The sequence below is a fragment of the Cibotium barometz genome, chromosome 48, assembly GCF_041138505.1.
Source record: "Cibotium barometz isolate CiBa-2024 chromosome 48, ASM4113850v1, whole genome shotgun sequence".
NCBI classification, from domain to species: Eukaryota; Viridiplantae; Streptophyta; class Polypodiopsida; order Cyatheales; family Cibotiaceae; genus Cibotium; species Cibotium barometz.
In genome coordinates, this window is record NC_141093.1 from 6,612,720 (window position 1) to 6,625,870 (window position 13,151).

Consider the following 13,151-nt stretch of genomic DNA (forward strand, 5'->3'; position numbering starts at 1 on the left):
AGACATGTACTTTTCTCTCAAAAGTACATATATCATTTAAAGAAGGAGAATAGTAGTTTCAAAAACTGTTCAAAGATGGAAAAAAGCATAGGAGTGACATTATGATTCTTGACATTGTGCATTCATTTATCGCTAATATAATAAGAAAGTCAAATTCAATGCACAATCATGCCACTTAGTTTAAAAGACGTAGAAATAATCCCATGAGAATAAGATAAGCTTGGAGAACTATGGACCACTTTTGGCTTTCTTAAACTCTCTTAATTTTTTATATTCAAAACTTTTCTCTCTTTATATTTAATAGATAAAGAGATCTAAATTTTACAATATATTATTGAATTACTTTAATCATATAATGTTGTAAGTTTACAATGCATATAGGAGACTATATATGCAAACTAGATAATAGAAACGCCAAGTGGATTGTGGAGCATGTCAATGATGATGATCTTAAGGAGGTGATTAGTTTGATGTTCAAGCCTATGCATTGATTATTAAGATCACAACTGATGGTGTTATTCTTCCTTATGATTGTAAAACCACTCCCTAGACTTTTGTGCAGACACCTCTGCTTTCTTGCCTCTTTGAATCTTGAATACAAGAGCCTCTAGACTGGTTCCAATGTTCACAATTGTCAATCACTCCCAAAACTTTTGTGCAGACACCTCTGCTTTCTTGCCTCTTTGAATCTTGAATACAAGAGCCTCTCGTAAAAATACCAAAGGAAAATGAATATTCGCTTCTAGACTGGTTCTAATGTTCACAATTGTACAAACCACTCCCAAGTCTTCTTATGTCAAGACCTTATGGATCCAAGGCCTTCAATGTCCTCCTCTTTCCATGTGTTATTCTCATCAACATGAATACTTCAGTACAAGCCTAACACATCATTATCGGTCAGAAAATAAAGCAGCAGCAAAGCATATGGGCAATGGTCATGATTGCTGGCAAAAAATTGACAAAGAGGACTAATGCCCATAAGTTAAGCATGTATTGTGGTTGTTTGAGTTGCCCTTTGTGCCATAGGTTCTCGATGAGAAGTTTCAGCCACCTTTGTCATCTCTACATGTGCTGTCAACTACTGTGCAGACTTTTCCCGCCTCAAAGTGGTTTTCCTGTTAAAACCCTGTAGAAGTGGCCCAGTGTGGTTTAGACAAAAACAGCATGGAAATGCAAGGTTCAAAGATCATAAAGTTAAAGCTCCAAAAATTAGGTACCTCAGGGGCTTGGCCATCTGAACTCGCTTGCATCCGATTAAAGATTTCTTCAGTTGAACATTCCTGTACATCCATGAACAAAGTGTCAAAAATACTTGCATAATGATTTAGGACCTATGCACTTGTCTACGCCTATGAATATGTTAAAAAACATAATAAGTGAGCAAGAACACCACTCCATTCACATTGTGTAACAGAAATCTAATTGCAAAGTCCATCCCCCTAGCAAACTTGGAGTAATTACCCAGTTTGGCATGCAAAATGCAAAAAACTCGCTGACATTCCTTCAGAACATCCTAAAGGCAACATGGTTGCATTCTGTGCTCTATATTCTACCATACTGTGAGATATGTTCCAACCTGATCTAAATATAGCCAGGCCACATTTAAAAAAAGTTCATGCTCATCTTTGATGAATGCATGGGTGTTCCAGATGTAACACATATCCATGAGCTAGCATTGTGGCTCTCTCTCTCTCTCTCTCTCTCTCTCTCTCTCTCTCTCTCACCCAACACCTAAGGTTAGCAGAATGGAACTGCAATGGCACCCTATGGTCGAATCCAATCCCGGACTGTGAGGATGTCGCAAAGAGCACATGCCACTGATCTTTTTGGGTTTGGTGGGCTCATGACAACTGAAGACTGACTTGAGGGTCCAAACTACTCACTATGGAGCTTCATGATGAAGAGTTCGCTGATAGCCAAGGGGCTATGGGAGATTGTCATGGGGCAAGAGCCTCGTCCTCCAACACCTACTCGTAGCACCTCCTTGATGGCACCAAGGGAGACTCAAAACTCTGGCACAAGTGGTGTCGTGCAGTTCAGCACCGTTGCCTGGACCCACAGACGGTCAAAGTCGGTGGGACACATGTGATGCTCAAGCAATGGCCATGATGTTGGGTGTTGGACTCACACACTCACACACACAAACCTGCACATTAGGGTTAGGTGCAGGGTAGAGAAGCTCACACACAGAAGAGAGAGAGAGAGAGAGAGAGAGAGAGAGAGAGAGAGAGCCAAAAGTGTGGTATCCACAAAATGCAAGTCAACCCTTGCATGTGTGCCACATCCATATAATATAGAACTACAAAATATTATATGTGTCCTTTCACACTTGATGTCCAAGGGGAAAAACCACATGGGAAAAAGTGCCCTTGGTTAAGCCCTGTTCACACATAACACTACCATAAGTGAGCATATGCCTACAAATCCCCCCTGTAGTGGAAGTGTGAACCTGTACAAGGAAGCAGATCACTCTCTGTATGAGAGTAAGCCCAAAGCTTTGCGGAAAGCTTCAAACTTTTCTCGAGGTAAAGCCTTTGTGAATAGATCTGCAACATTATCCTGTGTAGGGCAATAAGATCAACTGATCTCCCCGGCATGTAGCCTCTCTCTGACATAGTGATAATGAATCTCTATGTGCTTGGTACGTGCATGAAATACTGGATTTCGTGCCACGGCCATAGCACTCTGGCTATCAGTGAGAATGGTGGTGGGTGTCTCCTGACACTCACGAAGATCAGCCAATAGTCTCCTCAACCATACACAATCTACTGTAGCTGTAAAGACTGCCCTGTACTCAGCCTCACAAGTAGATGTAGCAACAGTGGGTTGCTTTTTACTCAACCAAGATATGCATGAGCTGCCAAGAAAAAAACAATTCCCACTAGTGGATTGCCTGGTATCATAATCACCAGCCCAATCTGAATCACTGTATGCATAAATCTGCAAGCTGCCCCCCCTGGGATAGAACAAACCAAGATCCTGTCAGAATATGCAGCGGAGATGATGACCAAATCTGGGAACACAAGAGCAAAAGCAAAAAACGCAGGCAGAAAAACAGCACAAGAGAGAGACAGATGTAGGCGTGTAACTCTGCTCTATATACACAAGAAGATCCCGAGATATGATACAAATAAGGCATGGGGGCTGAGGAGCTATATATACTCCCCTGGAGGGCAGTCGGCCAGCACTGGAAGAGACCCACGACTGGACAAAACCAACGACTGCTGAAAAACAGCAGTCGGCCAGCATCTGGTGCCCCATGTCTGCACAGAACAAGTCGGCCAGCACTCAGACAGCCCACGACTGCTACAGATGCAGTCGGCCAGCTTCAGAGTGCTCCTGGCATCACCTGGCAGCCCTCCCAAGCCTCAGAAAAATGGGAAAAAATAGGGGAAAAATACGGAGAGTGGGGAAAAATGATAAAACACCTCATAAGGGCGGGCACACCCACAACAAAGGCCCTGGTGTATAAATCTAGACAGGAGATGACTTCTAACACCCCCTCTCAGCTCCTGGCTGTGTAACCAACCACTGGGAGCTGGGGTGCCGCCTGAGCAAATCCTGAGAGCGACTTCGTGAAGAGGTCCACCGTACTGTCCTCCGTCAAACAGAACTCCAGCAAGATGTCATCAGCAACAATCTGTTCACGAACAAAGTGCCTCTGGATGACCATGGGTTCCTCCAGTGGAAGCCCAAACCTGCAATGTAACCTCCTCCTGCTCCGTAAAACTGCTCCTGGGCCATAAGTAGATCCCCTCGTGTCCGAATCTCTTCCCCAAATCGAGTCACTCCAACCGTGGAGTCGGACTCCATCCAACAATCCCCCTCCTGTGTACAAGAGTCCATGATCCTTCGCATGTCGCAGAAACCACAGGAAACGCAATCCTGCCTCACAAAGAGACATCTGCAACCATGAGCTCAACCGCCTCATCAGGAAGCTCCCGTCCAATCCGGTGTCCATCAACCAGATCAATGAACCATACAGCTTCTGAGTCACAGAGACATCACACTGCTCACAAGGATCAACACCTGTTACAGTGCATAAACAAGTCCTGGAAACCTGATGAAACCTGTCAACCACCCCCTCTGAATCCGGAACCACAAAGCCTGGAGAAACCACCTCCTTCTGCAAGCAAACACCTGTCACCTGCCTGGCTTTCCGAAAGGTCCCCGTGGAAAGAACATCCTCAACTAGTGGAAGTTCTATGTCCCGAACACTACGAGACATCAGAGCATAAGTGACCTGTTCAGCTTCCTCTGACTCACGAACACAAGAACTACCAACCTCAATACTGGAAAGTTCCTGCCAACTGCTGCCATCTACTGGTACGCTATCCACCATCTGGTCCCGGAAAGCCCGTACCTGCAGCGTATCCACACCTGAGTAGCTATTACCACACTGCCACTCATCACAATCTTGAGGACCTGGGAGAGAGAGTGCTGAAAGCCTGTAGACTCCATTCTCCACTCCACCTTCCCAAACCACTTGGCCTGTTGCTTTGTCCCGGAGAGCAACAAAATGCTCATCAAACTCCACCCGTACGCCAGTCTTGCAAACCTGATGCACTGACAACAGATGAAAACCAAGTGCCGGAACATACAACACCTGGGAGGAATGCTTCCCCCCTCTGCCATCGGGAACTATCTCCATCCTACCCTCGCTGTGAACTGGGATAGTGGACGTATCCCCATCGCCACAATCATTACAGGTCCTCTCTGCCTTCAGCTTCTCGCGGTCAGTAACGGACATCTTCTCAGAAGACTTCTCCGACGAAGCCTTCCCCTTGCCCGTGTTACGGCCTTTCGACCGTTGGCCAGTAAAGGCCTCCGAACCTCCATCCTGAGGAGGGTTCGTAAATCGTTCCTCCTGGTCCAGGACCATGGGCACAAGCTCCTCCCACGTGATGGTGCTGAGCCTGCCACTGGTAATCAAAGAGGAGTAAAATGCTGAGTACGAAGAGGGCAAATGTGACAGCAACGTGATGGCCATGTCCTCTGACGATATCTCCTTCCCAGCCTGAAGAACTTCCTGCTGAAGAGCCTGCAGCTTGTTAATATGCTCCCGCATCGTCGCCGACTTTGCAGGGCTCATTACCCGCATCTGTACTTCCAAAGAAATCCTCTTCATGGGTGATACCCTGTTGTACAGAGAAGCCAAATGCTGCCATATACCTCTGGCCAGCGTCATGTGCTTTACATGATTGATTACCTGTGGTGTGCAATTGAGGAAAATAAACGAACGGACCCTGGCGTTGACGCGATCCCACATCTGCGTCTGGGCCTCCCGGTCCTTTCGGGTTGACGGTAACTCCCCTTCCTCTACTTCCGGCCGTGGAACACCAACAACGACGAAATCAGCGAGATCGTAGGACTCCAGAACGGATTCCATCATCACCTTCCATATGCCGTAGTTGCTCCCGTCCAACTGACGGTCCACCGGAAACGTGGGGAGTGTCGGGATCTTCACATGTCTCTCGGCCATCTCATACAAATCTGCCATAGCGGGGATGTACTCTGAAAAGGGTGGGTGGGTGGGAACAAAGAAGAATTGATACCTGCAAGTGGCTGTCCAGCAAATCAGCCCGCCTTCCTCTTGCTTCTCCTCTTCCCGAACAGTCCAAAACAGTCCACCAATCAGCCACAAAACAGCCCCCTCTTGCTCACACAAATCCCAAGACCTATCTAGAGCCTAGGCTCTGATACCATGTCAGAATATGCAGCGGAGATGATGACCAAATCTGGGAACACAAGAGCAAAAGCAAAAAACGCAGGCAGAAAAACAGCACAAGAGAGAGACAGATGTAGGCGTGTAACTCTGCTCTATATACACAAGAAGATCCCGAGATATGATACAAATAAGGCATGGGGGCTGAGGAGCTATATATACTCCCCTAGAGGGCAGTCGGCCAGCACTGGAAGAGGCCCACGACTGGACAAAACCAACGACTGCTGAAAAACAGCAGTCGGCCAGCATCTGGTGCCCCATGTCTGCACAGAACAAGTCGGCCAGCACTCAGACAGCCCACGACTGCTACAGATGCAGTCGGCCAGCTTCAGAGTGCTCCTAGCATCACCTGGCAGCCCTCCCAAGCCTCAGAAAAATGGGAAAAAATAGGGGAAAAATACGGAGAGTGGGGAAAAATGATAAAACACCTCATAAGGGCGGGCACACCCACAACAAAGGCCCTGGTGTATAAATCTAGACAGGAGATGACTTCTAACAGATCCAGGGTACCCTTAAGATATCGAAAAATGCGTTTGACTGCTTGCCAATGCTTTGTGCCTGGGCTGTGCATGAATTTGCTCAACAAAGACACTCCAAAAGATATGTCTGGCCTCGTGTTACACAAGTAAATGCACTGCCTGGCTATAAAGGCCGGCCTCAAAAGGCTCTCCAATATCATGCATAGTAAGCCGTACACCTGGTTCTACCGGAGTAGAAATGGGCTTACATTCATCCATGTGAAACCTTTTTAGCAAACTTTTTATGTACTTAGTTTGCTGCATAACAATGCCATCATCTGTATGCATAAACTGTATGCCGAGATAGTAGTGTAAAGGCCCCAAATCTGACATATCAAATTCAGCTTTCAAATCAGCTTTGAAATCTGAAATTTGTGCTTTGCTTGTACCTGTAATGAGCATGTCATCTACATACAAGATGACTATGAGAATATCGGCATCGGTTTTCTTCACATACAATGTGCTTTCAGCTGGACTATTCTCATAACCTTGGCTGGTTAGATGAGCATGTATCTTATCATACCAAGCTCTTGGAGCTTGCTTTAACCCATACAATGCTTTGTGCAACCTGCATACTTTATGTTCCTCACCAGGAACTACAAAACCAATGGGCTGATTTACATATACTTCCTCCTGTAAATCCCCATTTAAGAATGCAGTTTTGATATCCAATTGATGCACTTTCCATCCTTTATGGGCAGCCAATGCAATCACTGATCTTATTGTGGTCATTCTCGAAGTAGGAGCAAAAGTCTCTTCATAATCTATTCCCTTTTTCTGGGAGTAGCCTTTAGCCACAAGTCTTGCTTTGTACCTGTCAATAGTACCATCAGACTTTCTTTTGATTTTGTACACCCACTTTGTGCCAATTACATGCTTGCCTTTAGGCAATTCCACAAGATCCCATGTATTATTCTTCATGATAGAAGAAATTTCAGCTTGCATAGCTTGCAACCAATGCTCATTCTCATGTGCTTCTTCATAAGAAGAAGGCTCTTCTGAATCAAAGAGACCACCCATTGCGAATGCAGACTCCCCACGATGTACATTCAAAGCATGGCTGGAACTAGCCCTTGTTCTACCTGTGAGTGGAGCTGCAAGTTTGCTTTCTTGCAAAGTTTTCAGCAACCATCTTGGCACTGACTTGGCTGTATCTATGGCTGTTTGCTCTTCCCTCCTGACAAGATCTTCCACTTCTTCCATAGAAGGGGGCTGAATGGCTGGCTGGTCCACATGTTCTACATGTGGATTTTCTTGTGTAGGGGCTGGCTGCTCTGAATCCCCCCTAATTGCAATGGGTAAAAGTCCATCAAACATGTCCTGTAAGCCTGTATCATTGCTTTTATACAAGCTGACCATGGGCTGTTCTGAATTTTCAGCAAATACCACATCTCTACTCACAAAAATCCTTCGTGTAGTTGGATTATAAAGACGGTATCCTTTGCTTTCATTGCTGTAGCCCACAAAAATGCATTTAATTGCTTTGTCATCAAGCTTTGTTCAGAGTTGTTCTGGCACATGTGCATATGCCAAACACCCAAATGTACGCATATAATCCACTGTTGGCTTTCCGCTATACCAAGCCTCAAATGGTGTTATGGTTTTCAAAGCTTTTGTTGGACACCTGTTCAACACATGAGTTGCACACATTATAGCTTCCATCCAAAATTTGTGAGGCAACTTTTGTGCTTTCACCATGCATCTTGCCATCTCCATGAGAGATCTATTTTTCCTTTCAGCTACACCATTCTGCTGCGGTGTATAAGGCACAGTACATTGGTGTTTGATGCCCTTTTGAAGCATATAATCCTTGAATGCATTTGACATGTATTCTCCACCTCTATCTGAGCGGAGTGTTTGGACTTTACTGCACAATGAAGAGTGTTGGTGACCATTTGTCTGTCTGGGATAACCTCATCAATGTTTAGCAATTGTTTCTGCAAATCTTTCACTTTGGTGAGATGATCTGCCATGGAGTCACCCTCATCCATAGAAAGAAGATCCAATTGCCTCTTCAAGTAGGCAACTCTTGCCTCGTTGCGTACCTGATACATTGCTTCCAATGTGTCCCATGCAAGCTTCGATGTCTTGCATGAACGAATGTGCGGAATAATAGTCCTTTTCACTGAAAGGGCTATCAATGACATGGCCTGTGCATCTCTAGAGTCCCATCTCTTCTGCTCTTGTGTGGGAGCAGGATCTACATCAGGAGCTCTTTGAGCACCTCCCCTTTGAGGCGTGGCTGGCTGAATGGTATGTGGGCGTGTGTCATCACCACACACGATGCCCCAAAGCCCTTTGGCTACCAGCAAATTACGGATCATAAAACTCCAGAGGGAGTAGTTAGATCCATCCAGCTTGTCCTCCTGGGTGAGCACACCGAATACATGCCTGCAAACCAAAGCAAGTGTAAACCTACACCAAATTGTCCAATTACACTCAATGTGTATACATTCGCGACAAATCGCAGCTGTAATGCCCAATTACATGCTCCAATCTGAAAATCCCCAATTTTTATGCACTCCAATCGCTTCAATGTGCATCTAATTGGCCAATTTTCACAAAAGCCCCAAATTTCTGCAAGTGAAAGAGGTTCAATTTGCCAATTTTGACCTCAATTTTGAAAACCCCCAAATTGCAGGCAAAGCAAAATGCCCAATTTTTTTTTTTAATTTGTCCTGAAATTGAGAAATCCCCCAATTTGCACCTGCAATTTTCCTTTCAATCTGACTTGCACAACATTCATTGTCTGCAAAATCGGCATATGACCTGCACTGCAATGGCTGCAGATTTTGTATTTGGGTTTGATAAAAAATTTGTACAAAAAAATACCTTCAGGCAAAGACAGCAGGCTTGTAGCAGACAAATTGAAAAAGAACTTGGGCAATGGACCAAGTTGTTGCAGGTGGCCAGTCGTTGCAGGTGGAGAAGGCGGATGGCTGTGGACAGCCGACGAGGAGCTGGGACTGGAGCTAACGGAGCCAATGGGAAAGACGGAGGCGGCAGCCGTAGCTAGCTGCACGTGTAGCTGCACCTGGGCCCGGCGACAGCGAAAAACGGAAACAACGACAGCCGTCGTGTCATAGTCGTGCTGGGCAGGCGTCAGGCGAGTCGTCAGATGGAGGCGGGCAAGCAGTGGAGCCGGAGTCGCTTGTGGAGCAGGCGGGACAAAGGCGACGGACGAGTCAGGCACAGGCTCCCGGTGCTTGTGCCAGGCTGGACCAGCCGGGACGGAGCAAGGCGCAGGGAGGGTGGACGCGCTGGCTCGAACGGAGCAGGATGACGTGGGCGCCATGGGTAACGGAACAGACGGTCCCCTTGGACGGAACACTACACTGGAGTAGCGCCGACGGAACAGGACAGCAGCGTCGGAACGGAACGGTGGGAAGCGTTGGCCGTTCTGGGCAGCCGGCTGGGGCGCTGACGGAAGAACGGCGGGCGTCGACGGAAGAACCACGGCTGTAGGTGGCGGCGCCGCCCGCGAGCTGGGCGGTGGTGGTGGGCTCCCCACTAGTGCCGCCCGAAACTGGTGGCTGGACGGAGGAGCTCCGATGGAACCAGACAATCCGGCGACGGAATCCGATGGACGGAAACACAGCGGCGACGGAATTTTGCAGGAATTTTTCCAGCAGCAGAATACCAAGGCCAGCTCCCAGCTCTGATACCAAATGTTGGGTGTTGGACTCACACACTCACACACACAAACCTGCACATTAGGGTTAGGTGCAGGGTAGAGAAGCTCACACAGAAATGAGAGAGAGAGAGAGAGAGCCAAAAGTGTGGTATCCACAAAATGCAAGTCAACCCTTGCATGTGTGCCACATCCATATAATATAGAACTACAAAATATTATATGTGTCCTTTCACACTTGATGTCCAAGGGGAAAAACCACATGGGAAAAAGTGCCCTTGGTTAAGCCCTGTTCACACATAACACTACCATAAGTGAGCATATGCCTACACATGATTGCTCTTTCAGTCAAGCGATCCACGGTTTCTCACATCTACTCCTAGAGCTTTGCAAGGGTTACCTGGGTGGTCCTCGAGACCATATTCCAATCCTGAAATGAAGCATCAATCATGTACCTAGGACAACTTGACATGAATGAGGGTGATTCCATCGCAGATCACCTTACCAAGGTAAGGGACCTAAAAGAACAACTGCTGAATATAGATGAGGTAGTTGATAACAGGAAATCAATCGCCACCATTCCTAATTCCTTACCTAAGTCACAAGGATATTACTTTAGCACAGCAGTTAGGGCTATCTGCGCAGGCCAAGACGGAGCAATTCATTCGTGGATTGGATCCTAACACCTATCAAAGTTTTCAATGTTCATACTCATCCGAATCTCTCTATGAGGACCAGGCAATCCTATATCCTTTGAGGAGCTGGTTGGATTACTTCTACATGAGGAGCAAACAAGGAAGAACAGATCCAAGGTGATGCAAGCAGAGAAGACCAAGCCTCCTTCTCTAAGGACAAAGGCAAAGTGGACTCATCATACGGTGACACCAAGAAGAAGAAAGGAAAAGTGTCACTACTGCCACAAGCCATGGCACTACATCGAAGAGTGCCCGAAGAGATTTGCTAAGCTGAAAGATGATGAAGACTCTACAAACTCTACTACTTCTACCTCCAATGACAAGAAGCAACAGCCAGAAGAAAAAGCAAACCTAGCCAATGATGATTGGGCTTTTCTAGTCACATTATCACTTCTTCTTCTTCTTCTTCTTTTGGGGGGGGGTGTGTGTGTGTGTGGGGGGGGGGGGGGGGGGGCAAGGGATGTTAAATATTAATTAGTGACTAATGTGGAAATAAAGAAGTGCTAGGTGGTTATGTAAACTAGCACTCTAGTATGTGTAAGCTTAGGCTTTAAATTAAGCGGTTCTAGTGTGCACGAACAACTGCTAGTGTGTGGATTCTTTTGTGTGTGGAAACCTCCTCTTAAGAGGATCTTATGTAAGCAATGCCGTATGTAGGTGACACCTCTTAGGGACGCTTGGCTTCATAGTTTGACATGTGGCATTGCTTGTTCAACATTGTGATTAAACCCTAATAACCAACAAGCATCACATTCACCTTTCTAGCCAAGGGATTAATTCTAACATAGATAAAATCCCTCAACTTGCACCAAGCATGAAGTAACACTATGCACTTGAACATTTGTGGGCTCTATCTACCCAAGGCTCGTGCCCCTCTTCTAATCACTCTTGTTTAACATTGTGATTAAACCCTAATAACCAACAAGCATCACATACACCTTTCCAGCCAAGGGATTATTTCTAACATGGATAAAATTCCTCAACTTGCACCATGCATGAAGTAACACTCTCTTCATTAATAGAGGCTCTCTTGCTGCACACTAGCCTCTACCACCGTTACAGGTTGCCCTAATGATGGCTACTCTCTTTCTCTCTCACTTGAAGGCTGCCCATGAAGAATACCGACTGTTGGGGACTGTTTTGGAGGCTTCCTTCGCGAAGAAATACTGAAGGCAAGGGTATTTAATCATTTATTATGATTTCTAGCCATTGTACTTGTTGTACCAGCCTTTGTACCTGCTATACCAGCCATTGTACTGGCTGTACCAATCCTTGTACTTGTTGTACTTGCTGTACCACCCATTGTACCGACTGTACCAGCCATTGTACCTACTGTACCAATCATTGTACCGGCTGTACCAACCATTGTACCTGCTATACCAGCTGAATGGAGAGTTGTACTTGCTGTACCAGCTCTATTGCATGAAGACCCATGGTTTTTTGGGGAAGAATCAGTACCCACACGGAGGTATATGGATTATGTTGTTGGCTCGGCATTTCTACAACCTATGTTCCGGCTTGGTTGCCTCGTGTTGGGCTGTGTTATGGCATTTGTATATGGATAATCCGGCATCTCCCGTGGGGAGAGTAAGGCCCTCAAAGCTTGTACATGATATTATTCTCCTTGGGTAATAAAATACTCCGAGGGGGGGGGGGGGGGTCGGCCCATTCCGGCCTCTATGTGGTGTCACGTGTGCAAGCTCCATTTTCAGCATTTGTGGATGTTTTATCGCTTTTATGTTTTATGCAAAGTGATGATGGATATGTGTTAAGGCTGTGGCTATGTTTAAATGTTTTAATATGCATTGATGGTATCAACAAGTGTGTCAAAGGCCCTAGTCCCCTGGGCACAGCCCACCGCCCGCGAGTTACATTGGTCTCAGAGCATAGGCTTTCTTGGAAGCGGAGGCTTCCTTCTATCAATAAGGAAGAGAAAAGATCTCAAGTGGGAACCACACTTACCATCATTGCTGTTAAGCATGGCCAGCCGATTCATAGCTTATGAAGCAAGAGCATGAGCAACAGACAACTTGTTGACCTAAGGATTTATGAATTCACAAAATTTTATCTTGGAAGTGTGGAGTTGGCTTTCTGTGCACATGTTTAGCACTCTTTCCATATGGATATTGTGGATTATATTATCAAGCTTACAAGCAAGCTATATGGAAATATATCTCAGGATATCTTAAGGATATGGTGACGAGATATTTCTTTTGGCTTCATGACCAACTTGGCAAAGAAAAGCTAAGTATACTTTGAGTTTGCAAAGTTAGTGCTTTTGCTATGAATTGTTTTTGATGTTCACTAACCCTTGTATAGCCATGCAAGGAGAAAAGTGGTGTTGTTTGCCTTGAGATAGTTTCAAGGAAACATTGTATATGGCTCCCTTTATTGGGATGGATTATATCTATGGAGATTTCTTTCTTGGACGAGATTTATATAGATATTGGGCTTCACAAGCAATTTCTATGGACGAATATGTCCGAGTTTATAGAGAAGAAATCTTTGGTTATCTCATGGATATGATGCTTTTATGAATAAAGTCCACCTCTACTCCAAGGTGTGTGGTTAGCACGGAGTAG

The 13,151-nt window shown here is 45.8% G+C and overlaps 1 protein-coding gene across 3 annotated transcripts in view; it reads right to left on the reverse strand.

Annotated features, from left to right (window-relative positions):
• Nucleotides 1-432: 432 nt before the first annotated feature.
• LOC147610756 (uncharacterized) overlaps nt 433-13,151 on the reverse strand; it is a 53,265-nt gene continuing 40,546 nt past the window's right edge. For all 3 annotated transcript variants that reach the window (XM_086785245.1, XM_086785243.1, XM_086785244.1), the window contains exons 6-7: nt 1,218-1,280; nt 433-1,126 (exon numbers count right to left, since the gene is read on the reverse strand). In XM_086785245.1, the coding sequence (XP_086641371.1) occupies nt 1,079-1,126; nt 1,218-1,280 (111 nt within the window). In that variant the 3' untranslated portion in view covers nt 433-1,078. The remainder of the gene's footprint in view (nt 1,127-1,217; nt 1,281-13,151) is intronic.